Genomic DNA, 25,382 nt, shown 5'->3' on the forward strand with positions numbered 1-25,382 from the left:
ATTTGCAGACATCCATATAATTATGCAGTTGATAAAATGTTTGCGGTAAAGCTACAGTTAAGCGACCTAAAATAGAATTGAACTCGTCATTTCGAAAAGGACACAAGTCCGTTAATTAAAACTTTTCAGGATCAACAAAAATATGTTTCTTATCAAAAAAGTCTACGGTGCTTATAAAACTAAATATAGGAGTAGATAAATTAAAAACATAGAATTTTTGTGAACTTTATTTATTAAAAAAAATATATAAATCATACAGATTTTCTTAACTTAAACTTCTGGACTAATGCCTTTTTCAAAATGAATTCTTTTTTTTACATACAAATCCAAAGATTTTCAGAAAAATCTTTAGTTAATCATCTTTTATTTCTTGATATTCATTGTTTGTTAAAGTTGTTGGCCATGCAAAAACTTCTGTATAGAAGTTTTGATACTCTACTATTGAATATGGAATATATTTTTCTATTTTTTTCAAATCTGATATTTTTTTTTTCATTGATTGGCACTTTCCCAGCATATGCAGGAGTATTACTTGATGGTAAGGATGGCTTGGTACCCATCCTTTGTAAGAGCTGGAAATCATGACTGACTAAGCAATCTATGGATTCACGTGTTGTCACTAGACCAGGTGTGGTTTTAGAGAAGGTAAAATGTGACACTTTAGAAATACCAAAAGTTACTTTTTTGTCCTTGGGTATTCCTTTGCCATAGGAATCCACAGATAGCACTAGTTTCTTATAATGGTTCGGCCACCATTTTTTTATGTCAATAATATCTTCAGTTTTAGGCCTTCTTATTTCAAAGTTTCCGTTAGCCCCAGCTATAAGATTTTCATACTCAGTTGGTGTGTAAATCCTGTCATTTTTTCGAATATGTCTTTTCGCTGTCCCAAACATTCTATCATTTGGCAGGAATGAGTGACCTCGTTTGGGTATGTAATATTGGATCTCATTTATATTGCTACCTAGTTCAGCTACCAGTGATAAAAGAACCCGGACCATGGCATGATTCCGATTTTGGCCAGCACAACCATCTGAAAATAGGTGCAGTTCTTTGGCATCATTGCCAATATATTTTTAAATATAATCCAGTACAAAAGTACATACTTCATTGGGACCTTTGTTAGCAACTCCTTCACAATAAGAATAAAATACTGATTTTCCTGTTTTAAGATCATATATGCAAAACTCATATAGCCATAATTGACGTAGATAAAAAATCTCCTGGACAGGGATATGTGGAAGTGGCAAATTTTGCATAAAATCAAATGCAATCCCATACACATTCGGATCATTCTTGCACTTAGTTTCTACTTCCTGTATTTCTTTGTAAAACTTATTTGCTTGTCTTTTATGGATCTCAATATCTGCTTGATAGACTCTTTTTGCATTTTCATTAATGTGTGGATTTTTTAGTTTAATCTTTAACTCTTCACACAGTCCACAGACATCAATTTGCTTTCTACCAAATGATAAGCTAAAATTTTCCTGGAAGTATTTTAAGTAAAATTTATATTTAACAGGATAATCTGGATATTTTTGTTCATATAATGTGTGCATAATTTTCACATTGAGTTTTTCATCTAAATAATAAGATGATGCATCTTTATTATAGTAGTGCATATGTTTAACAGGAAATGACTCAATATGCTCTTGTATTTTAATTAATGTATCACCAGGCAATGCGTTGCTTCGTGATCCCTCAGATTTACCTCTGTGATCTATGGGCTGCTCATTTCTTTTTAAGAAAACACATAAACGTCTAACTTGTTTCATTGAAATTCCATGCATACTGCAAAAAGCTTTCTTGCACACTTTTTTTCTAACACCATGTGATGAATAAAGGTAAATTCTTTTTTCTTAGGTTCTTCAGATCTAGGACGTTTTCTCTGTATATCCTTTTTTTCAATTAATGACTGCAAATATGTGTCTAGGGCGTTTTTGCTATCAAATTTGTTAACAAACTGTATAGTACTTTTCATAGCATCTTCAGATATAAGCTCCATACATTTTGAATTGCATCTATAAACAAAGAAAACAATAAACATTATCTTGAGGTAATAATATAAGAACTATACTATTACCTTAAGGTAAACATTAACTGCTAATTATTGGTGGTAAAAAATCATGAGCCAATAAACAAAATAACAAGATAAAAAAACTAACCTGCAAGAAGCTCCTATATCTCTTGGTGGCACATCATTCCCTTTGTGGTTTTTATGAGCTTCTCCAGCAATTTTAGCTTTTTTTATTTTAGTATGTTTATATTTTTCATTATTTGTTATACCAGACACTCTTTTTCTAGATTTATAAGCATTTTCGGCAAGCTCGCGATTCTCCATTTTTGTAACTGATAAAGTGATGTTACATTTGATAGTTGCACTTCGTTTCACGTGAAAGCGGCATAAGTCCAGGACTGGTGCCATTTTCAAACAGACTCTAATTTTCATTTGCCTTAAAAGTTGACTTGTGGTATATGGCAATGCTCCTTTTTCAAATGAAATATGTAAAACACTTCAATAAATAAAATGGCTCAAAAAAGTGAAATTCAAAAAAAACGTGACTTGTGCCCTTTTCGAAATGACGGGTTCAATTACATTTTCGCTTTTTGCACTCTCGTTCGCGGAGACTAAAAGCATCATTGAATAGTAGATAAAACCTAAGTAGATAAATTTCAAAGTAGTTTTTTTTATTTATTTTTTATTTTTTTGGATTTGGAACTGTGTAATTTTTATATAACATTTTCTATTGTTATTATGTTATTTTTATGATATTGTTTTTACTTTGTTACTTTAATATGTTATGCGTAGATTTATTTTTGGTTATTTATTTACTAAAATTATTTGTAATAGTTAAAGAATATAAGTTTATATGATAAATGTTCATGCTGATGTGTTTTTAAGAGACATGTGGCTATGAAAATAACCGTATTATAATAGCAAGTGTTTACCTGACAATTTTTTAAGTTTTATAGAAATATAAGATATAGTAATTTAAAATCAAGCGCGCTGTACTATTTTTATCCACTTCTTCTAAACTTTATTTAATTCCACTTCTAAAATTTATTTTTTTTGAAATCACTCATGCGTGCATCTATTGTTCTAATTAAATGCATTCAAACTCTCCACCGTATTTTTAAAAGCGAAAATTTAAATTTATTTTAGGCCGCTTAACTGTAGCTTTACCATGTTTGCATATATGACATACTATTATATAGAATATACAAACTTCTTGAAGCGCAGACTTATTTAACATATTGCATTTTATTTACTCACGAAGAAGAAATTGATCCTCAGTATTATGACGTTCACAAACAGTGGCGGAACTTCAAAATTTGGGCCCCCCCGCAAAAGAATGTTTTTTTTAAAAAAAATAAAGCTTCACATATTAAATAGATATTTATTTCATATATCATATTTAAAAACAAAAAATTAAATAAAGATAAAGATAACTTCAAAACGAAACTAAAACTTAACCGAACTTAAATAGTGAAAACTTCTTTCCTTGATTTCATATTGGCAAAATCGGTAATGATGTTTTTCATTTCCATTTTTCCAGCCGCTTTTGCCTCAATAGAAACTATTGCAAGGTCGCTTAAACGTTCTTTACCAATGGTATTTCGTAAATAATTTTTTATTATTTTAAGTTTCGAAAAAGAACGTTCAGCTGATGCAACAGTAACAGGTAATGTAAGAAACAATAACAATGCTGTTATCACTTGTGGAACGCTTGCAGTGGCGTTGCGTGAGAAAATTCCAGGGGGGGGAGAACCTTATTTTTCCCAACTGCTTAACATAGTTTTCACAACTGTTTTTTATAATTTAAGAATTCAAAAAATCAATTTTTGTCCTATTTACAAAATCTACTGATTGTTATACTACATTGCACTCACTTTCATGAATTGCCAATTATCAGTATTTATTGACTTCTTTTAACAAAACATAGCTTCCTTTACATTTATACAAAATATTCAATTCAAAAAACGTCTAAAGGTTTTACCCATTCATAGTGAAACTGTATCAGTCCAAAAAAATGTTACAATTTACAAATCCAATAAACTTTACAAACCATTTTGGCAGCATATATAGCAGTTTAAAATTTTACGGAAATGAATTAGTACAAAGGAATATGGAAAATATTATTTTATTTCAAAACTTATACGCACAATATTTTATCATCACTATCATTTTTTGTCTACTGTTTGACTTTAATATGACGTTTCTTCAATTGAACCCATCGTTTAACAAGATGTTCGGGGTTAACTCCTTTACAAAGTTCTTTTTCGCACTTTAGTAGCATGAGGCTATCCAATCTCTCGTCACTCATTGTTGTTCTCAGATGTGATTTTACAATCTTGAGTTGACTGAATGAACGCTCATTTGATGCTACACCATAAGCAGCTGTGATTACAAAAATGCATAATTTATGGGCTTGTTTCAGTATATCCTTTAACTTCACAACATGGTACAAAATGTCTTGCAGCGTCTTAGCTGGTGTTCTTGATGACTTAAAATCTTCATGACCTTCTTCTAAACAGATATCTATCAAAATTTCCATCTGGCTTTTCAGCACATGAACGTCTGGAATATGATCCTTGTATCCAGGAGGAAAAAGTTTGTTTGCTTTTGTTAAGTTTTTAATACTCAAATTATCCTTATTTAAAGGAAAACTAAAAATTTTGGTGATAGGGGCAAATATTTCCTTTAATGCTGCCGAGTTTTCTGTTAAACCCATGGCTAGAGAGTCTATGACCTCTTTGAATTCTTTCCGGTAAAAAGCTTTCATCTCCATTGCTATTAATCTATGGTGTCGTTCGTAATCATTTTCTGCATCAATGTGTAATTTCCTAGAAAATATTACTGCACTTTCAATCAAATTATTCATAGCATCTGTATCGTTACTGATATTTTGTATGTTCTTGGCAGTACTTTCAATTACATTTATACTGTCGATAACATTGAAGTTTGGACTTTCTAAGATTTCTGTTAATATTTTTATCTTCTCAATGATATTCTTCATGAAGAAAAGAGTAATAATGAAATCAAAAGTTGTTACTTTTTTCAGAAGTCCCATTGCCTTAGTTCTTGTGTTAGTATCAAAAATCTTATTATTTGAGATGCTCTGAAGAAGATCAACAACCTTCTCTAAACACTGATTTAAAGCCTTAACAGATTTTGCTCGTGCGGTCCATCTTGTTCTAGACAGGTTTACAAGCTGTAGTGCACTGTCAATGTCTTCCAGTTTTTCTTTTAAATGACTAAATCTTTTTGTGCTTGATGTGAAGAAAACATGCAACTGTTCGAGGACATTAAACAATTCTCGTATTAAAGTATTAACATTGCATGCATGATCAAGAGCAGTGTTTGTTCTGTGGTCTTGACAAGGTATGTAGGGTACATTATGGCCAACTTCTTCTGTTATATACTTTTGTACTCCTTTAAATTGTCCAGACATTGAACTCGCGTAATCATACGACTGAAAAGCCATCTTTGATGTGTCAATGCCTTCTTTATGTAAAGAAGATAAAATTAGCTCAGCCATCCCTTTTCCAGTCTTATCAGTGCATTCAACGGATTTCAAAAGCCTTTCCCGAATCTCACCGTTTTCACTGGCTGTTCTCACAACTATACTCATTATGTCCTTATGTGACATATCGGGAGTAGTGTCGGCCATCACGGAAAAAAAATTGGAGCTATTAATTTCTTCTATGATCTTTCCCTTTAATTCAGTTGCAATTAAACTAATCATTTCATTTTGAGACGATGGACTTGTGTATGTAACTCTATATGGACGAAGGGCTCTATCTTCAATCCAGGCTTTTAGTGTGGGATTGTGGCAAGAGATAAGATTCACTACTGCAACAAAGTTACCTTGATTAGCACTGTCCGATTCCCTAAACGCTAGCCCTTGGCTTCCTAAAGTCTTGCATGTATCAATAAGAATTTCAACAGTTTTTCTATTCTGTACCTCTATTTTTTGCTCTTCTATAAGAGCAAGTCTATTGGATTTATCAATAAGGTGATCTATATGACCTTTTTTCATAAGAAAGTGACAATATTCACTTAATGCAACTTTATGTGCTTGAGAGGTAAAGTGTGCCTGAAGCTTTCCAAGTTTTTCTTTCCCATAGCTTTTCATCTTGGACCAAGATCTTACCCCAACATTTATCCAAGCATCTTCAGTTTTTCCCTTCTTTCCAAATACCTTAGGGAAAAGCCGGCAGACAAAACAAAATGTGGCATCCTTCTGGGTACTGTATTCTAAATGTTCAAACTCTTTGTACCACTGGGGATTAAATCTATTTTTACCGTCACTTGGGAAACTAGCAAGTTTTGGTTGGTGTGGTCCTAACTGGATTAAATACGATTTTTGATTATCTGTAATTGTATGTGGACGTAATCCTGGGTCATGGCTTATCAATGCTGATGAATCTGATTTGTCAATTATAATACTTTGAGCTTTGATATCAAGTTTTCTTAAAAAAGCATTTCCCATTTTCAAAACATTTTTTGACATTTCCACCACAGAACTTGTTGCATTTACAATTTCAATCGCAGCGAATTTTTCATTTACTAATTCTTTACAGTATTTTTTATAAATGTCATTACAATCTTTAAGATTATCTATTAAAACACCCAAATTCCCCATGAGCAAAGTCCAACTTGTTGTTTCACTGCTTACTTCAGAAGTATCCAAGTTAATAATATTCATGTCATCCTTTTCATCTCGGTCAGGAAACTGGTTTAAATGATCTGATTTAGAATTTAGTTCTGTAAGTTTCTCTGCTTGTTCCTGGACTACAACATAACCCAAGTTTTCCCCTCTTGCATCATTATCTTGAATTTTTGAACTTGCATCCTCTTCAAATTTTTTATCAGAAGATGTTAATTCTTCTTCTATGGATATACTACATGTTGAAGTCGATGTTTCAATTATTATCAAGTCTAACTTTGTATGTTCACTACTTTTTATTTCATCATCCACTTCGACATCATCACCAGCATTCTGAGGTACCATTTTTCGTTTTTTTGAAGCTAAGGAGGCTAGAAAAGGATTCTCTGGGGCTCCCACTGTTTGTATATGAACCTTTCTACCACCATGAACGGATCTTTAATGACTGGTTTTATAGTCGTTGTTAAATACTGCTTTGCATACGAAACATTGTAATTTATATCTTTTGCTTTTCATAGTTAGTGCTGGAAAACAAATGCAGATACTATAATTTACCGTAATTTTTAACTGATTTAATGTTTATAAAAGTTATCACTCTTAATAAGTGTGATAACTTTTATAAACATTAAATAAGACAAATGTTGAAATCAATTCATGGAAATAAATATTCACGTTTCAAAGTAGAAAGTATGAAAAAAAAAAGAATAACTGCTTTTAGTCAAACATACAGCATAAACTTTCAGCTGCCATTTTTATTGTTGATAACAAAAAAAAAGTAGCGTGAAAAAAAAAACAACGCGGAAATCAAAAGGGCTCTTCTTTATGACTCCACAATTTATTTCGTCTTGTGGAAAACAGCCATAAGTCGTTTAATAAACGTAAAGTTTATTTGTCCAAGTCAAAAAAGAATTAGATGGATGATGGATTTTTGCAAACATTTTAATTTTATTTAACTAGAAAGTATTTTTTGATTTTATCACCTATTTCCCAACTGTCCCAACTCTCGGCAAGGAAATTCCCAACTTTTCTCTTTTTTAGATTCTGGGAGGGGGAGACTCCCCCCCCCTACCCCCTCCAAGGCGACGCCCCTGAACGCTTGCAGCTATAGTTGACAATTTTACTATTAAAAGGTCAGCCAATTCACGTATAGATGATATTTTTGATATTTCATCGTGTAGCATTGACTTTACCATAACCATTTGCAGCGGAAATTCAGTTGTTATATCTTCACTATATTTTCTCTGAATGGCTTCTGCACAGCTTATGATCTCACGTTCTTTCATTACCATTAATTTATTTGGATGGATGCAGGAAAATAATTGTACCACTTCTTGCATTCCTTTAAATCTATTGTCGAGTTGGTTGATAACGACGTCCAAAATTTCCTCACTACTATCAAAACGGTGATCTGTAGATAATTCGTTAAAATGCCTTTTCACAATTTTTCTTCTTTTTTGAAAAAATATTGCAGGAATCTGCCACGTAGTCGCTATTTCTACCGCTTCAAGTTTTGCTGAATCAAACATCTTTCTATATTGTTTTAAATTTTTGCTGGCATTTTCTAGAGAACCTGAAGCTGCCGTAAGATCTAAACTTTTAGTTTGCAGCAATTTTGATGGTATATGTACCTCATTAAGGATTTTAGACAAAAGCACGCATAAAAAAACAAATTCGAAACTGCTCATATTTTTTTGTATTCGTACTGCTTCTTCGCGTTCTTCACGTTTTGTACTTGTTATTGATATCTCGGAAAGAGCTTTCATTATATCAAGAAAGCGAATTTTAACGGCGAAAAGAGAAGTATATCGTCCTGCCCATCGCGTTGGATTTAACCTTTTTAATGTTATTTGTGATTTTCCTGTATATTTGGATAGTAGATCCCACCTGTTTATGCTATTTCCGAAAAATGAATACACATCTTCTAGCATTACAAAAAATGAAGCAACTTCAACACAACATTTAACCGCATCGTTAATAACAAGATTTAAATTATGAGCTGCGCAATGCATATACATAGCATTGGGTTGATTTTTCTTAAAAAGGGCCTGAACCCCATTGTATATCCCACTCATGACGTTCGCACCATCATAACCTTGACCCCTGCAGTTACTTAATTTTATATGATGTTTTTCTAACAGATTTAAAATTTCTTCATGTAGTCCAGCAGCAGTGTGGTTATATATTTCCGTGAATCCCAAGAAAACTTCTTTAATTTCAATTGATGTGGCTTCATCTTTTTCATTTTTAATAATTTTTACGTATCTAAATACTTGACTGAGCTGATCTCTTTTAGTAATATCTTGTGTTGTATCCATTATAATTGAATAAAAAGGTGAACTATTAATATCAGCAGTAAGAGTGGCTTTTAAATGTGTTGCAAGGCAATGTATGACTTCATTTTGAATTTGATGGCTTAAATATTTTATAGATCCATTTGACATACTCAAAACTTGCTTCATAACATTATCATATTTATCTAAAAGTTGAACTTAGGTTAAAAAATTACCATTATATTCATTGTCAAATGATTCACGATGACCACGAAAAGCCAAAGAATTTTTACAAAGTGCTAATCTTATATTTACTATCCGCTCTAAGACTTGGTATCGTATTTGTTCTTCTATATTTTTATCAATTGTTTCATTATGTTGCCATTTTTCATAAATGCAACAAGCAAATATATGTTGTTGACTATTTTCGTGAATTTTAATTTTTTTAGAAAGACCACGCCAATCTCTGACACCATGCTCACGCCAGTTACCCTTTGCTTTTCGTTCTTCTGAGAAAAGCCAACAAGGCTCACAATAAACGGCATCAAGTTTTGGGGAATAGCAAAGCCACATTCTTTCTATAGATCCATATTTTGTGGTAGTTTTAAAATATTTCTTGGAAAACCTACGGTTTTCTTGCAAGGGGTCGCGTATAAAAGGACCTTTTGGCCGACACGATTCCGATAATACAATTATTTTCTTAATATCTTTTATTAGTATTTTACCATGAAAATTTGCAATGTCAGTAGAAAATAATTCACTTGATTTTTCTAAATTAATTTGTTCAATGGCGTCATTCGTATCAGAGTTTGAATCTTCCTGGTCTTCATTTCGGTGGTTTCTCGGAGACCTATTCACATCTTCTTCGTTCACATTTTTATTACCAGTAGCAATGTTTTCTTCGATATCATCATGTTCTACTGACTGATTTATACATACCACTTCTGCAGAGTTTTGACTTTCCACTTCCGTTTCCGCTCGCTTTTCGATTGGTTTCAAAAACGTTGTTAGCTTCGGCAATTTAGCTAAAGTAGCTTTTGTTTCTTTTAAATTTCTTCTTTTTGCTGCACCGCTTGTACTACTTAATTTCTTTTCCATTATTATGAGTCAAAATCTAAATTATTACAAATTTATAAATTCAGTACCTGTTGTAAAATTTTTAATTATTACAAATTTATTAATTACCTTTTATTAAATATATCAGTGAAGTAATAAACTCTCGTGCAACAATACTTTATTATTCGTAACACGATTAAATAAATTGGAGACTAGTAATTCAGATAAAATAAGAAATGAAAAGTTAACTTAATACAACGGAAGATTTAATATAAAATTGAAAATGAGAACATACATTTAAAAGTTAATTTGTATATGCAACAAGGATTATAGAATCGTTATCATTGATATGCAACGACATAAATAATATTGTTTATATTTTAAAAATATTGAATATGCAACTAAGAACTTATAAATTGAAGAACTTCTTACAGTTTAAAAAAAATTTATACGCAACAAATTATTACTTTTACCGAATTCAGTCTAATTGTCTAGTTCATACACAAACACAACATAACGGTATAAAAATTAACTATACAATAACATCTGGCAGTTCGCAGCTGATAATCGTACTTTATTTCTCAATGGCGTATGCAATTTTAAAAAGGTTAAAACTTTTCGTTTAAATGTAAACTACGCACTGCAATACAAAAATAAATTTTTGAACAATATATTTTAATACGATGGATGACATTTTTTTTATCCAAGTTTTATATTTTAGGGCCCACTATACCTGCGGAAAAGAGTTTTATAGTATAAATATTATTGAGAGTATAAATTTTTTTATATGAGGGCCCCCTAAAGCTGGTAGGCCCCCCCGCAACGCAGGGTCCTACGTCCAGTAGTTCCGCCACTGTTCACAAATATAAAGATTCCTTTTTTCAATTTGACTTTTTAATCCTTTGTCAATCACTCTGTCACGTGTAACTATATTTAGTAACTTCTGTCTCCAGTTTATGCTATATTCGTCATATTTAGTTGGAATACAAAATATAGACACTCCAACATGGTTTCTTGAAACTGTACAACCAAAGATAGCACAATTTGCTCCTGGCATATCAATGTTTATCCCAGAGCAAATACAACTAGATTATAGCAATATGCGATGTTTAAAATTTGATGCACTTTAAAGTAGGCTGAGCACTAGTATAGAGAGGAACTTAAGAGCCATTGTCTGAGAAATCTAGGCAAAGTCTGGAAGTGATGTCTTCAAATTGCACTCATTTTTAGATATTTTGTAAAAAACAATGAAAGTAGGCCAATGGTAATTTTTTTTTCTAAAATTTTTATTAATTTCGGAGATATTGGGTCCCAAAATTTGGCCCGTTTTGAGAAAATTTTGCGCATGGAGTGCAATTACTACTTTGAGGAGTAGTTTTAGCAACATGAATAGGACAGAATTTTTTTTTAACTATATCAATGAAAGAATCATTAAACTTCAAGATCCTTTTTTTCCGTTTAAAACTGATGGGAAATACAGTTTTCTAAGAATTACCAAAAAAATATAACAAATTTACTAATGGCCAATCTAAATCTCCACGTTGTCAATATCATCTTTTGAGAGTGAATAATCTCCTCTTTGATTAGTTAGTGTTGGTGCATCAATCATACAAACAATGTCAAGAGACGAACATTGGAAAATATTTTCTTTGGTTGGCCACTTGAAGCAGTTCTTTCCAGGTGTAACAGAATATTCCATACAAGAAACAGTTATACCATCATCATTGACCTAATGGTTGAGGTAAAGTAACGTCTAATCATTGCTGCTTCCTAAATATTCCTTGAAATTAGTTAATCTGGTTAATAAACCAATAATTTTGTAATAGATCTTAATACACAAAAATACAATATTATAGTGTTAAAACTTCTTACATTTTTAATTATTGCAGGATACCATTACATAAGCTATGGAACAACAATCCAATCACCAAGTTGAAATTCTGCTGTTTGCAAAGGAGTTAGCAGCTGAATTTCATTTTATAAATATTTATCTCAAGATCCAAGAAAAGAAAAAAGTCACATTTTTTAGCATACATACTTTGGGTATTTGTAAATATACAATTTACTTGCCTACAGAATAATGATCGAATTTGTTGAGTTGTCACATATTCACTTGGCTTTAAAATTGTCCTCAGCTGCTGGTGAACTTGATTTATCTGAAAGGACAGTGGACTTGCTCTAATTGCTTCACACAAAGAACTAGCTGCTTTTTTAATTCTTCGATAGTTTCATCTGAAATGATTGTTATATCTGGAACATATATGCCATCAGCAGGAAATCAAGACTTTATTGGTGTTGGAGCTGGTTCTAACATGTCAATACTGTTACCTGTAAAAATACTTTTTAGGTGGCTGAAGCAAATTGCGGCTCCAACAGGAAGTGATAAACTCTTTTCATTAATAGCAGCAATGGTATTAAAAATGATGGATCTAATTTTTGGTGCTTTTTTACCGATTTGAAATTCATGCCTTGGGTGTTGACAACTGTTTGGCTGATTCCAGCTAATACCAAAAGAAAAACGATGGTACGACCATAATGAGTCATAGCGTAAAAGATAAGTTTGTAGTCGGCTTTCAATCAAGGTTTTTTCATTCCACTGGTTTGTCGGTAGTGGCTATAAAACAGTAACGTTAGATTTTCCACCTATAGAGTAAGAAATCCTGTTTCTTTTAATAAAAAAGCAAATAATACTCTAATATTATTCATACCTTTAAAGCTTGTAAATAATTAGTTATGTGAGCAGTTAATTCATTAACTTAAAAAATTTTATCTTTGTTCCAACGCTTAAAAAGACCACAAGAAGTCTTCTCTTTATTAAAATATATATATTTCTCATAAGAACTGACTTTATTCTTTCTCTCTGACATATTTTGTTTATTGATAATTATTTATTGACTAATATTTAAAAAAATGCAGTTTTTACTAACAAATTTTAATTCTTCTACTGAAAACTACTGAAAAAAATTATGTTATGTAACTCAAGTAAACTATGGTATTTACCAAGTAGTCATTAACAAAAATATCACACTAAGTCGGCAGTCATTCGTCCCCTCAGTATTATCTTGTTCTATCTACAAGTGAAAAAAATAAAATGTTCTGTTTAATATATAAAATAAATACAAGTATATATATATATATATATATATATATATATATATATATATATATATATATATATATATATATATATATATATATATATATATATAGACGACATCTTGTATGAGAGTTGAATAAATTTAATATATGAACTTCAATAAATACGAATTCTCTCAATACTAATTTTTTATTTTATTTAAGAAATTTTCGCTAGATTATTGATATTAGCATCTTCAGCTTTAATTACAAATTATTAATTAAATTAAATTACAAACAAACTTTAACGGTAATGTCACTTTTTAATGGCTCCTTTAAACTTCGCTATAATTGGGCTTCTTTAATATTACGTAGGTATAAAAAGTATGGCGTCCAGAATTGCGTTTTTACATATTGACCGTCATCTAAATTCATACCTCCATTTTTAGGTCCGCATTTGTTGAACTGGATTTCGATTGCCTCTCGAACTTTTCTTTCAAATTTTTTGGGTTCTACTTTTAGCGTCTTTACTTGATCCCATTTTATATTACATGAACATTTAATTTTATGATGGCCAATTGCAGATTGTTCTCATTTTTCTTCAAAAACATTTTTTTGGTGTTGTTTTGTTCTTGTTGCCTTGTTGTCTTGTTCTTTTGTTTTTGTTAATATAAATTTAAAAGAAAAAGCTGAGACTCCTTCATTTCTTAAAGATGTTGTATTAAACCTATGTGAAACGGAAATACCTGAAAACCACAGAAATCTTTTAGAACTAGGACCTAAATTTGTTCCAACTATACAAAATATACCCTATTTAGACATTATTTCAATAACAGAATCCACTGCCTTAAAACTAGAGTATTGCAACAAAATTGAGAGTTCACAAGACTTACGCAGAAACGTGTTGAGGCAACTTAAAATGCTTAAACCGCAAAAAAACAATAACTTAAATTATAAACAGAGGGAAGCATTAAAACAAATAAAAGAAGACAAAAACATTGATATATACTCTTTTGATAAAGGAGCAGGCTTTGTTAGAATAGAACACAACAAAGCCATTGACAAAATTCGTCAAGAGATTGGCAAAACAAAGATAATTAAAGAGGACCCTACCATTACATTTGCTACTAAAATTAGAACTTACATATCAAAATTGAATAAAAAAGGGCGATTTACCAAAAAAGAATATGAAAGTCTTTACCCAAGCGACCCAGTACCGCCACGTATGTATGGTGTAATTAAAGCGCACAAACCGGAAAAATCATACCCTATGCGATTAGTAATTTCAACCATCGGGACACCAAGTTATGGAATATCACAATATCTAGTAAATATATTTTTACCAATCTTAGATAAAAACAAAACAAAGTTAAAAAATTCGTCAAATTTTGTAAAAACAGCTAAACTTTGATATATATTAAATGATGAAATACAAGTATCTTGTGACGTTGTCAATTTATATCCATCAATTCCTCTGGGAGAGGCTACAAAAATTCTTCTTGATATGTTAGAGCACTTCCCAAATTTAAATAAACTAACAAAACTAAGCGTTTCAGAAATAAAATCACTAATAGAACTGTGTTTATATAAATGTTATTTTTTATGGAATGAAGAAATTCATGAACTTGTAGATTCAGGTCCAATAGGACTTTCACTCATAGTTGTACTTGCGGAAGGTTTCCTAAATTTTTTGAAAATAAAGCAATTAACATTGCGCTTTATTCTAATCCACCGTTAGAAATAAAATCGTTTTTCAGGTACGTAGATGATAGCCACGCAAGATTTACAAATAAAGATAATGCCATCCGTTTTCAACAAATATTAAACAGTCAAAATCATGCCATCAAATACACAATTGAATTGGAAGATGAAAACAAAAGATCAAATTTTTTAGACATCCAAATAACAAATAATCAAAAAGGTAAATATGATTTTAACATACATCGAAAAAAAGCATTAACAAATATTCAGGTTAAACCCAATTGAAACCACGATCCAAAAATCATAGAAGGAATATTTAAAGGATTTATTCATAGAGCTTTATCAATTTGCTCTGAAAAATTTTTAAATAAAGAAATCGATTTCCTAATAAATGTGTTTGCTGAAAATGGATACGAAAAGAAGAAATTACAAGATCTTGCAAATATTGTTATAAAAAAACGACACTCAAATAATGAAATAGTTTTATCTAACAACAAAGCAACTATGCCACCTATATCACTACCGTGGATCCCAGTATTATCACCAAAACTTCGAAAAATCTTCAGGAAAGCAGGTTACAGGGCAGTCTTTAAATCCAGTGCAAATCTTAAATCTTTGCTAACTTCGCGCAACAAAACAAAACTACCATCAAATAGCCATCCCGGATTATACCTAATAGAATGCGAGTGTAAACAAAAATACATCGGCGAAACAAAAATGAAAATAGCAACAAGAACAAAACAACACCAAAAAAATGTTTTTGAAGAAAAATGAGAACAATCTGCAATTGGCCATCATAAAATTAAATGTTCATGTAATATAAAATGGGATCAAGTAAAGACGCTAAAAGTAGAACCCAAAAAATTTGAAAGAAAAGTTCGAGAGGCAATCGAAATCCAGTTCAACAAATGCGGACCTAAAAATGGAGGTATGAATTTAGATGACGGTCAATATGTAAAAACGCAATTCTGGACGCCATACTTTTTATACCTACGTAATATTAAAGAAGCCCAATTATAGCGAAGTTTAAAGGAGCCATTAAAAAGTGACATTACCGTTAAAGTTTGTTTGTAATTTAATTTAATTAATAATTTGTAATTAAAGCTGAAGATGCTAATATCAATAATCTAGCGAAAATTTCTTAAATAAAATAAAAAATTAGTATTGAGAGAATTCGTATTTATTGAAGTTCATATATTAAATTTATTCAACTCTCATACAAGATGTCGTCATTTAATATATATATATATATATATATATATATATATATATATATATATATATATATATATATATATATATATATATATATATATATATATATATATATATATATATATATATATATATATAAATACAATGTTCTACCTGATATAATATATTATATTAGATAGAACATTGTATTTATTTATATATAATTTTTATTTGTTTTTATTTTAAGTGCTATATGTGTTTTTTTCAAGTTCTTTTGTACAGTTCCTTTAAAAAAAGCATTATATTAATATTTTTAATAGCTGTACTAATTTATAAGGCTGTAAAGTAGCCTTTGCTAATTATATCTATACCGTTGCTAGGGTATTTTTTTAGTTAAAAAGTTGGCAAAATTAGGCTACTTCTAGGATTTTTGTAGGCTTTTTATCACCCGAGCACATGGATTTTTTTTCATGTTGTGGTTTCGGACAACGATTTCTAGACTACTGAAAATGTAATCATGTTGAATTTTTACTTTTATTGTAAAAGTTTAACCAGATTAGTAAAATAGTTAAAAAGAAATGTTTCTTTCATATTCATGTTGCTAAAACTACCCCTCAAAGTAGCAATTGCACTCCATGCGCAAAATTTTCTCAAAACGGGCCAAATTTTGGGACCCAATATCTCCGAAATTAATAAAAATTTTAGAAAAAAAAATTACCAGTGGCCTACTTTCATTGTTTTTTACAAAATATCTAAAAATGAGTGCAATTTGAAGACATCACTTCCAAAATTTGTTTATTTTGCCTACATTTCTCAGACAATAGCTCTTAAGTGTTTTTAGAAAACGGCCCGCGTTTCCAGACTAGTTATATTATGACTATATATTATGACTATGCTATTTCTTATGACTATGATATATATATATATGTGTGTGTGTGTGTGTGTGTGTGTGTGTGTGTGTGTGTGTGTGTGTGTGTGTGTGTGTGTGTGTGTGTGTGTGTGTGTGTGTGTGTAAAATATCAAAGGGAATAGATAGATATCTAGACTTAGAAAATGTCAGAATTAAGCGAGCTCTACGTATGTATAGAGTGTTCAAAGGGAATCGAAAATCTGTCCGATTCAGTAAAAGTCTGACTTATCCAGGGTTCAACTTAACAGGATATATATATATTATTTATCTATATATATATATACAGTATTGGACGAAACATTTGCAACCAAATAATGCTAATTTAGTTTCTTTATATAAAAGTGCTGCACTTTTTCAATTTAGAGAAATAACTATGTAACTGTTTAGAGACAAAGTTCTTCAAGTTTTATTCATCACAAAGTTCATTATTTGTACACGAAAATTAATAAATTAATCAAAAGTATTAAAAAAAGTTGATTTTCTTCTGGACAAAACAAGTGCAACTCGACAAAATGTTGACCAAGCTGTATTTCGTTATCAATATTTTGTGGCGAATCCTTTGTTGTCGATCACAGCCTTGCATCTTCGAGGCATAGATTCGATCAGGTGATCAATGAAACTTTGTAGAATCGCTGCCCAGGCCTTTTGGATTTGTTCAAACAGTTGATCCTTATAACGAACACCTTCACAATTAATTCTGCGGTTGATGATCTCCCACAGGTTCTCGATAGGGTTGAGATTCGGAGATTGAGGCGGCCAATCCATCACTGATAGGTGGTTGTCTTGAAACCACTGCTTGACTACTTTTGCAGTGTGTTTCGTATTGTTGTCTTGCTAAAAAACTCTTTTTATTGGCATATTCCATTCAACATGAGGTAACATAACATCTTTCAGGATATATTTATACATGAAACGGTCCATTATTCCATCGTTTCGATGTATTGGACCTAGACCGTTAGCAGAAAAACACCCCCAGGCCATTACATTGCCTACACTATGCTTCACGGTCTTATGGCAGTAACGTAAATCGAGGCGTTTTCCGGCCGGTCGACGTACATGGCAAATGCCATCGCTCCCAATGATGTTGAACTTCGATTCATCACTGAACAGGACAGTTTGCCATTTCTGCACATTCCAGTCAATATGAGATGTAGCAAACAGGAGTGTTTTCTTCTGGTTTTTTAGTGAAATCAGCGGTTTCTTTGCAGGGCGTCGAGAAAACAATCCGGTTTCAACACCACGTCGTCTGATTGTTCGGTCCGATACAGGCAGCTCTAATTGCTTTTGTATCTCGACTGATGATATTCAGGGATCCTTCTTGACGGATCTGACGATCATAGAATCCTCTCTAGAAGTGGTGGAACGCGGTCTTCCACCATTGTTATCTGCTGCCAACTTCCCCGTAGAACGATATTTGGAACATAGTCTTGATACGGTCCATTTTTTCACGCGATATTTATCACAAATACTTTTTTGTGACATTCCACTTACGTAATCGCCAATAATTTTCTTTCTTAGTTCCAATCCTAGACTGTCGGGAGCTACTTTTGCACTTGAAGTCACTTGAAGGCTACTGGATGCTTCCAGATGCTTCTTCTGGAAACTTCTGGAAGCTTCTGCATGCTTCTGGAAACTTCTGGATATTTCCTTTAATTATTAAAAAACTTCCGTGACTTTAGAAAATGAAACAAACCAAAAAAGTTGCACTTGTTTTGTCCGCTGCGAAATGGCACTTGTCAACGAAAGTCTGCCTGTGAATGTCATAGCATGCCATGACATGAGCAATCAGCTGCCTGTCACCTGTCAGCTGATTGCTCATGTCATGGCATGCTATGACTCCAGACTCCTAAACTGTTTGCTGTGGTAGTATAGTTCGTTTCGTTTTTAAGACATGTGAAATTAGGAACACTTTTTAGCATTGTTCGATGTTAGTTGCAAGTGTTTTGTCCAATACTGTATATATATTATATATATATTAGGGTGGGTCAAATGCCCCTTATTTTTGAAAATCAAAAGGCACTGTTTTCCATGTGCTGTGGGTGTACTCTATGATCAATAAAAAACAAATTTTAACTTATTTGCTCAAATTTTAGACCCCCGCTCAACGGGCTCAAAAAATTTTATTTTTGCCCCAAAAAGTCATATTATGAGTAGTAAAACGCCCTTAATTCATTTTTTTGTTTTGTTTTTTTTTTTGTTTAAGTGAATAGGGACATTTGTGTGATCAATTAAAACAATAATTCAGCAAAATAGAAACTATTAGGACAGCTTTGGGTATTGTTTTGTTAGTTTTTTTATCTTAAAACTTTGACTTGGTTTCCCAAAAAAATCCGGTTTTTATGTAATATTAGACTTAATATCTAGCTATCGACAGCAGAAGAAATATACAATTAGGGATAGCTTTCTTATCATGTGATGCATAGTTATGCATATCTGTGGGTTTAGAAAGCTTTTTTTAAGCACATTTATAAATAAGTTACAATTTTTTAAAAGTTTTACTTTAAAATCATGTTTTAAAAATTATTTTTTTTTATCATATAACTTAACATAAATTTATGTCAACTTGACATAAATTTATGAAATTAGATAACTTTTTACAATTTAACAATCACATAAGCATTGTAATAATTACATAACACATTTTAAATAATTTTTGACAACTTATCTTTAGTATTGGCTGAAAATTTTTGTCTGTGACTTGAAATTGAAAGCATCAAACATTGCTTTAATTCCTCATCTTGGCACATGTGTGTAAAGTCTTGGATAAGTTTTACTCCTCTCTCAGCACAATCATTTACTACAGTTAACTTTTCTATGACTTTTTTTAGGACTCGATATCCTGAAAATTTATTCCAATCTCTAAAATAAATTTTTACATGCATTTTTAAATATTTTATTTGCTAAAAAAATTAATGAATTAAATCAATTAAGAGAAAAATTTACTTTGAACTAACTTGCATCCATTCTGTTTCTATTGCAGATATACTTAGCTATTGAATTAGAATCCAACTTTGAGGTCCAACCAGTTCCCATAATCTGGAATTTTTGTTATGTTAATGTTTGGAAAAAGTAGTTTTGCCAATGTTAATCTTGAAGGATTAGGGTATAAAAATAACTTTTTGGTGATTTTTTCTCTTATGTTATTGTCTAGCATTTCATCGCATATAGCAAGTACAACATTTCGTTCTGTAAGAAACCATAAATGATTTTTAAAACTCTTAATTGCTGCAGTTGAAATTGTTTTATTAAATGACTCATACTTGATCATGTCCTTGATTGAACATAAATCTAAGCAAGGAGAAGAGGCTGCAAATGGTGCTTTCAGAAACCATCTTGCATGAAACAGCCCAGTAAACTCAGATGAACTGTTTGCAACTTGATGAACTGGGCGCTACTGCACTTTCGCACCTCCCTTTTTTTATAATTGATTATGATAGAGAATTTCATGCTGATTCAGAAAAATATAAAAACATAGACTTTAAAATCAATGGAAAGTGCTCTAATTCGAAGTAAAAGTTTTAAAAATCCCATTAAAAACGCTAATATTTGCAATTTTAAAAACCATATCACGGTAGCTGAAGTGAATGGGTGGTTTTCATCGTATAAGTACTTATTTTAAATATTGCGTAATTTTCTTTTATTTCTCTCGAGCCTGCTCAGACGTAGCTAATGACCAAAAAAACGTATGCTACAAGAACACAAGAAAATAGACTTTTTTTTTTTTTTAATTTATTTACATGTATATAGATTCAACATTTTTAGAATAAATTCACTTTGCATTTTTGCATTCAGATTTTACACAGGATAACTTGCTACAATTTGAGTCCAAAAGTGAAAGAAGCGATGTTCATTAAATCGTTGTACCCACATAAACTCTGATAAGTAATCCAGAATCATTTCACGATTAGTAGGCCCCATCATAGCTTTTAATTTCGATTTGGCTCGACACCACATTGCTTCCACATGGTTCGTAGTAACTCCTGTGTGAGGATCAACAAAATGAAGTCTATGGTTGACGGTGTCATGTTGATATGCTAAGGCTGGTAAGTTATTGTAAGCAGCCCACATGTCACTCCACACAATTGAACCAGGACGAATTCATTGTTGTATTACAGAAAGCAATGTAGCGGCGTCACGATTCGCAACAGGAACTAAAAAACCTTTCTTTGTTTCTGGCTCATATCCTCCAAATATCCATTGTTGTGGAACTAATTGACCAATTTCGTATTTCCTCTTAGAAAATAAAGATTCATTTATTTCCAAAACACAACCTGGTCCACCAATTTGTTCTGGATTATTTATAAAATATGAAACACAAGTGTCTCGACAAAATTGATTCCAGTCAACAACCGAATGATCGCTGCCTATTCTCAGTTCGTGTTTGACCTCTTCTAAAGACATGCCTCGGCTTGAGTCAGCACTTCTACACCATATGTAAGTTATTGATATAACCTGCCACAATTCCAAGTGTGAGTTTTTGAAAAAACTTCCTTTTCTGATACTTGACGTTCTGCGGCAACGTTTAATGGGGCATCTCCAAACTACTTTATCCACTGCTCGCACATAATTTTGCTGTGTGCAAGGTACGCCACATACGTTACAATTCATAGAGACTGCCAGTAAACCATGCTCTCTGCACCATAGGATTGTGGAGCCCAAGTTGTTCATGAATCGTGCTCTAATCTGTGTAAGAGAAATAGAGTCGAACTCATCCATAGTTGGTTTTAGAAGAGCCATATTGTAAAGGAAAAAATAGTATGAAATGTCGGCAAACGTTCTTTCGGCGAGGGAAATTATAAAGAAAGAACGACAATAAAAGGAACTTGCTGAATTGCTGCATTGCTGCATGCTTTTATTATGGATTTACTCCAAAATTAATTTGAACAAAAATTTTGTCTTTTATTTGTACGAATCAATAATTTAAACTCATTAAACTTAATTAAATTAACTGGTTGATAAAAATATATATTTATTGGTTCCAAGCTTTTTTACTTACTTTACTTAAAATATTTATTTATTGGGATAAAGGCGTTTTTTTTAAAGAATTTCCACGCGTTTTGAAAATTAGTAGAGGTTTTTCTTTTCTTTTTTTTTTATGTGAAAGCCATGTCAGTTTTTCGTAGAGTATAGTAAAACAGGGTAGAATGAAATAGAGGGTAGAATGAAATAGTTATGACTACGCTTATTCTTTTGCTCCTAATTATATATTGAATAAACTTTTTGCAAATATTTTTTGATTTTGTTGTAGAGACTTTTTTTCTGAATAAGATGATATTAAACATTAATTTTTTAAAAAAAGTTTTTTTTATAATTTGTTAAGTCTTCGAAAGCGATATGATACTTTTTTTCTTTTTTTGAAAAATAGACATAAAACTCTCGGAAATTAAATTTGATATCATCGAACTTAATAAGTATTCTGGTAAAACTTTTTACGCTGGTCAAGAATCTTTTTTCAAAATTACATTTGCTATTCAGGGAAAAAAGTTATAAGATAAAAACGAAAACGGATACATGTGGGGTTTAATGAAATACGCGTATTGCTCACTTGTTCAATGCGGCTTTTATTAATTAAATCTCAAGTGACCAATCAATCTCTATAAATTTTGTGGATAAATTTTAAATCGATAATTATTAAACCCAGCCAACATTGACAGACGGGTACCGTATGGTTTTTAACTGGGCTTACGGGAACGGGATTTAGAAGGGTTTGTGTTCTGGTTTCCAGACGGGTCCCGTACGTTTGAAAAATTTAGCAAAAATAGTGATATGGGCCGCATGTGGTGATTATAAGGGCTAAGAAAACTGGGATTTTTACGGGTTTCCAATTAGTAACTGGGATTTTTACGGGTTTCCAATTAGAACGCTAATTTTTTAAGTTGGTTGCAGTTTTCTTAAGCATTCCTTATAATGAACTTTTGTCACTTAAGTGGGCATAACTTTTAGTAGAATCATTAGTTTTTTTATGAAATTTTCACCATCGTTATACTGACTTAAAGCTCTTTACAATGATGTAAAATAATTAAATAGCTTAATAGTTTAAAAATTTTGCTAACATACCTACAATTAGGGACCCATTGGTGAAAATAATATGCGGAAAAATCTATGCAATCAGACCATTTTCGCCATTTGCAACTTACCATGTGCAAAAAAAGTTTTTACAATATAAAACGTATAAATTAAAGTTATAATCGTTTTCTCGTTTTATGTTTTTTATGAAACTCTATATAAAAAGTTGTTATAACTATTTTTATTTTTTTTTATATAAATTTTTCTCTTTTTCTTTCTTTAGTAAAAAGTTGAAAATTTTACAAAGTTTTACATGCAATTTGAACTAGCTAAATCAATATGTCAAGAACCTGAGGTTGGATGGCTTAGGTTTTCAGAAAGAATTTTGTCAACTGCAGGTAGTTTGTATAATATTCTCAAAGATAGTAAAGTAATAATTTTGATAATTTTTTATAAATTTATTTAAGCATTTAATCATAATTATTGAAATTTGAAAATGAAATTTTGATACATCAAAAATTATCATAATTACTTTTTAAAATTTAGATACAGAATCTGAAGCAAAAGAAAAATGCAGATATGCAGAAGATACCTCAAATGTTGATGAGGTATATCAAAACCAAAAAAATAGGTATATAAAGTTACATAATTTTAATTTAACATACAAAAGATGTTTATGTTAGTGTTACTCCGCTTATGTTTATGTTACTGGCTTAAAACTTGTACATTTATGAATTATTAAAATTTCAAAAAAAAAAAAAAAAAAATACTTTTGATAATTAGCCAATCCTTTAGAGATAATCAAGAAAAGCCCTTTGAGAAAAGTGATTAAGATATTGTTTTAATATTTGTTATAATAATTGCTATCTATTATAATGTTAGGTTCCAATTAAATATTTGTCATTTATACATTGCATAAAATTTTTTATGTATATTATAGCTTCCATTGTCAAGGTTTTTCTGTAGGAGAAAATATTAATTATTTATAATATTTTATAGTGTATATATATATATATATATATATATATATATATATATATATATATATATATATATATATATATATGAAATATCAAAGGGAATAGATAGACTTAGAAAATGTCAGAATTAAGCGAGCTCTACGTATGTATAGAGTGTTCAAGGGAAATCGAAAATCTGTCCGATTTAGTAAAAGTCTGACTTATCCAGGGTTCAACTTAACAGGGTATATATGTATATATATATGTATATATATATATATATACACTACCGTGCAAAAGTCTCCGCTCATGTGTAATATTTGCAAGGAACAGTAAATGCAATACATTTTAGGATGATTTTAAATATATAAAAAGAAAAAAATGTTAATATAAAAAGTTGATGAGGCCAAATCATAATTTTGCATACTTTTTCCTTTTCTTTTTGTTTCAAATAATTTTGTTTACCTTTGTTTTGTTGAGTTCTGCTGCTAAAAACATGGCAGAAATTTTTCTATATGAATAACCTTTTTCACGTAAAATACATATAAAGTTCTTCAGTATTCTTTATTAAATTTAAAACTGCACAAAAGTTTTAACCAAAATATTTTTTGTAAGCTTAGGTTTGACAGTAGCATGATACTTTCCGGCATGGTAAGGATGTTTTCAGTAATTTTAATTGGTTGCTTTTAATAGACTTATGTTTATATTTATACTTGAAAATGGCATTAGTGTGCGCATTTAATGTCTTGAATTTAATAAAGAATTTGAGAAATGGTGAAAGTAAAGAAAGAATATTGTGAAGAACTTCGTGGCAAAATATGTATTTTACGTGAAGAAGGTTATTCATATAGAAAAATTGCTTCCAGGTTAAAAATATCCGAATCAGGTGTGAGATATGCTCTACAACGATTGCATGATATTGGTTCCAACAGTGACAGATCACGTTCTGGAAGACCAAGAGTTACATCACGGCAAGAAGATACGTTTATTGTTGTGTCCAGCAAAAGAAATAGAAAAATTCCAGCCACAATTTTAACAGCAGAACTCAACAAAACAAGGGTAAAGCCAGTATCAACTGATACTGTAAAAAGAAGACTAAGATCAGTCAACTTAATTGGACGCATTGCTGCACGTAAACCTTTGTTGAGGGCAGTAAATAAGAAGAAAAGATTGGAATGGGCAAAAATGCATAAAAATTGGGGATTAGAAGATTGGAAGAAAGTTCTATGGACAGACGAGAGTAGGTTCGAACTTTTTGGTACCCGACGTCGCGTGCATGTTAGGCGTTTACCTAATGAAAGAGTGCTTCCTCAATGTATACAAAGTACTGTAAAACATGGAGGTGGTAATATTATGCTTTGGGGATGTTTTGGCAATGGGTTAACTGGAGATTTAGTTAAAATCACATCTACCATGGATAAACACATGTACCATAATATTTTGGTTAAGCACGCGATTCCATCTGGTATTCGTATAATTGGGAAAGGATTCATCATGCAGCAGGACAACGATCCAAAACATGCATCTGGATTATGCAAAA

The 25,382-nt window shown here is 31.1% G+C and overlaps 3 protein-coding genes, 1 long non-coding RNA gene and 2 pseudogenes across 5 annotated transcripts in view; 1 reads left to right on the forward strand and 5 right to left on the reverse strand.

Moving 5' to 3' along the window:
* Positions 1–214: 214 nt before the first annotated feature.
* On the reverse strand, positions 215–3,188 carry LOC149889641 (uncharacterized; annotated as a pseudogene). Its single transcript, XR_016451584.1, has 3 exons — positions 2,950–3,188; positions 2,166–2,658; positions 215–2,021 (listed from the first exon to the last, which is right to left on the reverse strand). The product of XR_016451584.1 is annotated as an uncharacterized LOC149889641 (transcript).
* Positions 3,189–4,193: 1,005 nt separating this feature from the next.
* LOC149889642 (zinc finger MYM-type protein 1-like) lies at positions 4,194–7,016 on the reverse strand. Its single transcript, XM_090085160.1, has 2 exons — positions 6,504–7,016; positions 4,194–6,350 (listed from the first exon to the last, which is right to left on the reverse strand). Exons 1-2 carry the CDS (start codon positions 7,014–7,016, stop codon positions 4,194–4,196), a joined length of 2,670 nt encoding a protein of 889 aa, XP_089941286.1.
* Positions 7,017–7,705: 689 nt separating this feature from the next.
* Positions 7,706–9,130, reverse strand: LOC149889643 (zinc finger MYM-type protein 1-like). Its single transcript, XM_090084386.1, has one exon. The coding sequence runs from the start codon at positions 9,128–9,130 to the stop codon at positions 7,706–7,708; it is 1,425 nt and encodes a 474-aa protein (XP_089940512.1).
* A 30-nt stretch (positions 9,131–9,160) lies between these two features.
* On the reverse strand, positions 9,161–13,530 carry LOC149889644 (uncharacterized). The gene is made up of 3 exons (XM_090085161.1): positions 13,376–13,530; positions 12,998–13,068; positions 9,161–10,055 (listed from the first exon to the last, which is right to left on the reverse strand). The coding sequence occupies exon 3, from the start codon at positions 10,037–10,039 to the stop codon at positions 9,161–9,163; it is 879 nt and encodes a 292-aa protein (XP_089941287.1). The 5' UTR covers positions 10,040–10,055; positions 12,998–13,068; positions 13,376–13,530.
* Positions 13,531–19,519: 5,989 nt separating this feature from the next.
* On the reverse strand, positions 19,520–20,945 carry LOC145185679 (uncharacterized; annotated as a pseudogene).
* A 2,255-nt stretch (positions 20,946–23,200) lies between these two features.
* Positions 23,201–25,382, forward strand: part of LOC149889645 (uncharacterized) — a 51,170-nt gene continuing 48,988 nt past the window's right edge. Inside the window, exons 1-2 of the long non-coding RNA XR_016451567.1 lie at positions 23,201–23,281; positions 23,430–23,514. This is a non-coding gene — a long non-coding RNA (uncharacterized LOC149889645). The remainder of the gene's footprint in view (positions 23,282–23,429; positions 23,515–25,382) is intronic.

The sequence above is a fragment of the Hydra viridissima genome, unplaced genomic scaffold, assembly GCF_058129835.1.
Source record: "Hydra viridissima isolate aposymbiotic clone 2 unplaced genomic scaffold, HvirCarnegie_v1 scaffold_4, whole genome shotgun sequence".
NCBI lineage: Eukaryota > Metazoa > Cnidaria > Hydrozoa > Anthoathecata > Hydridae > Hydra > Hydra viridissima.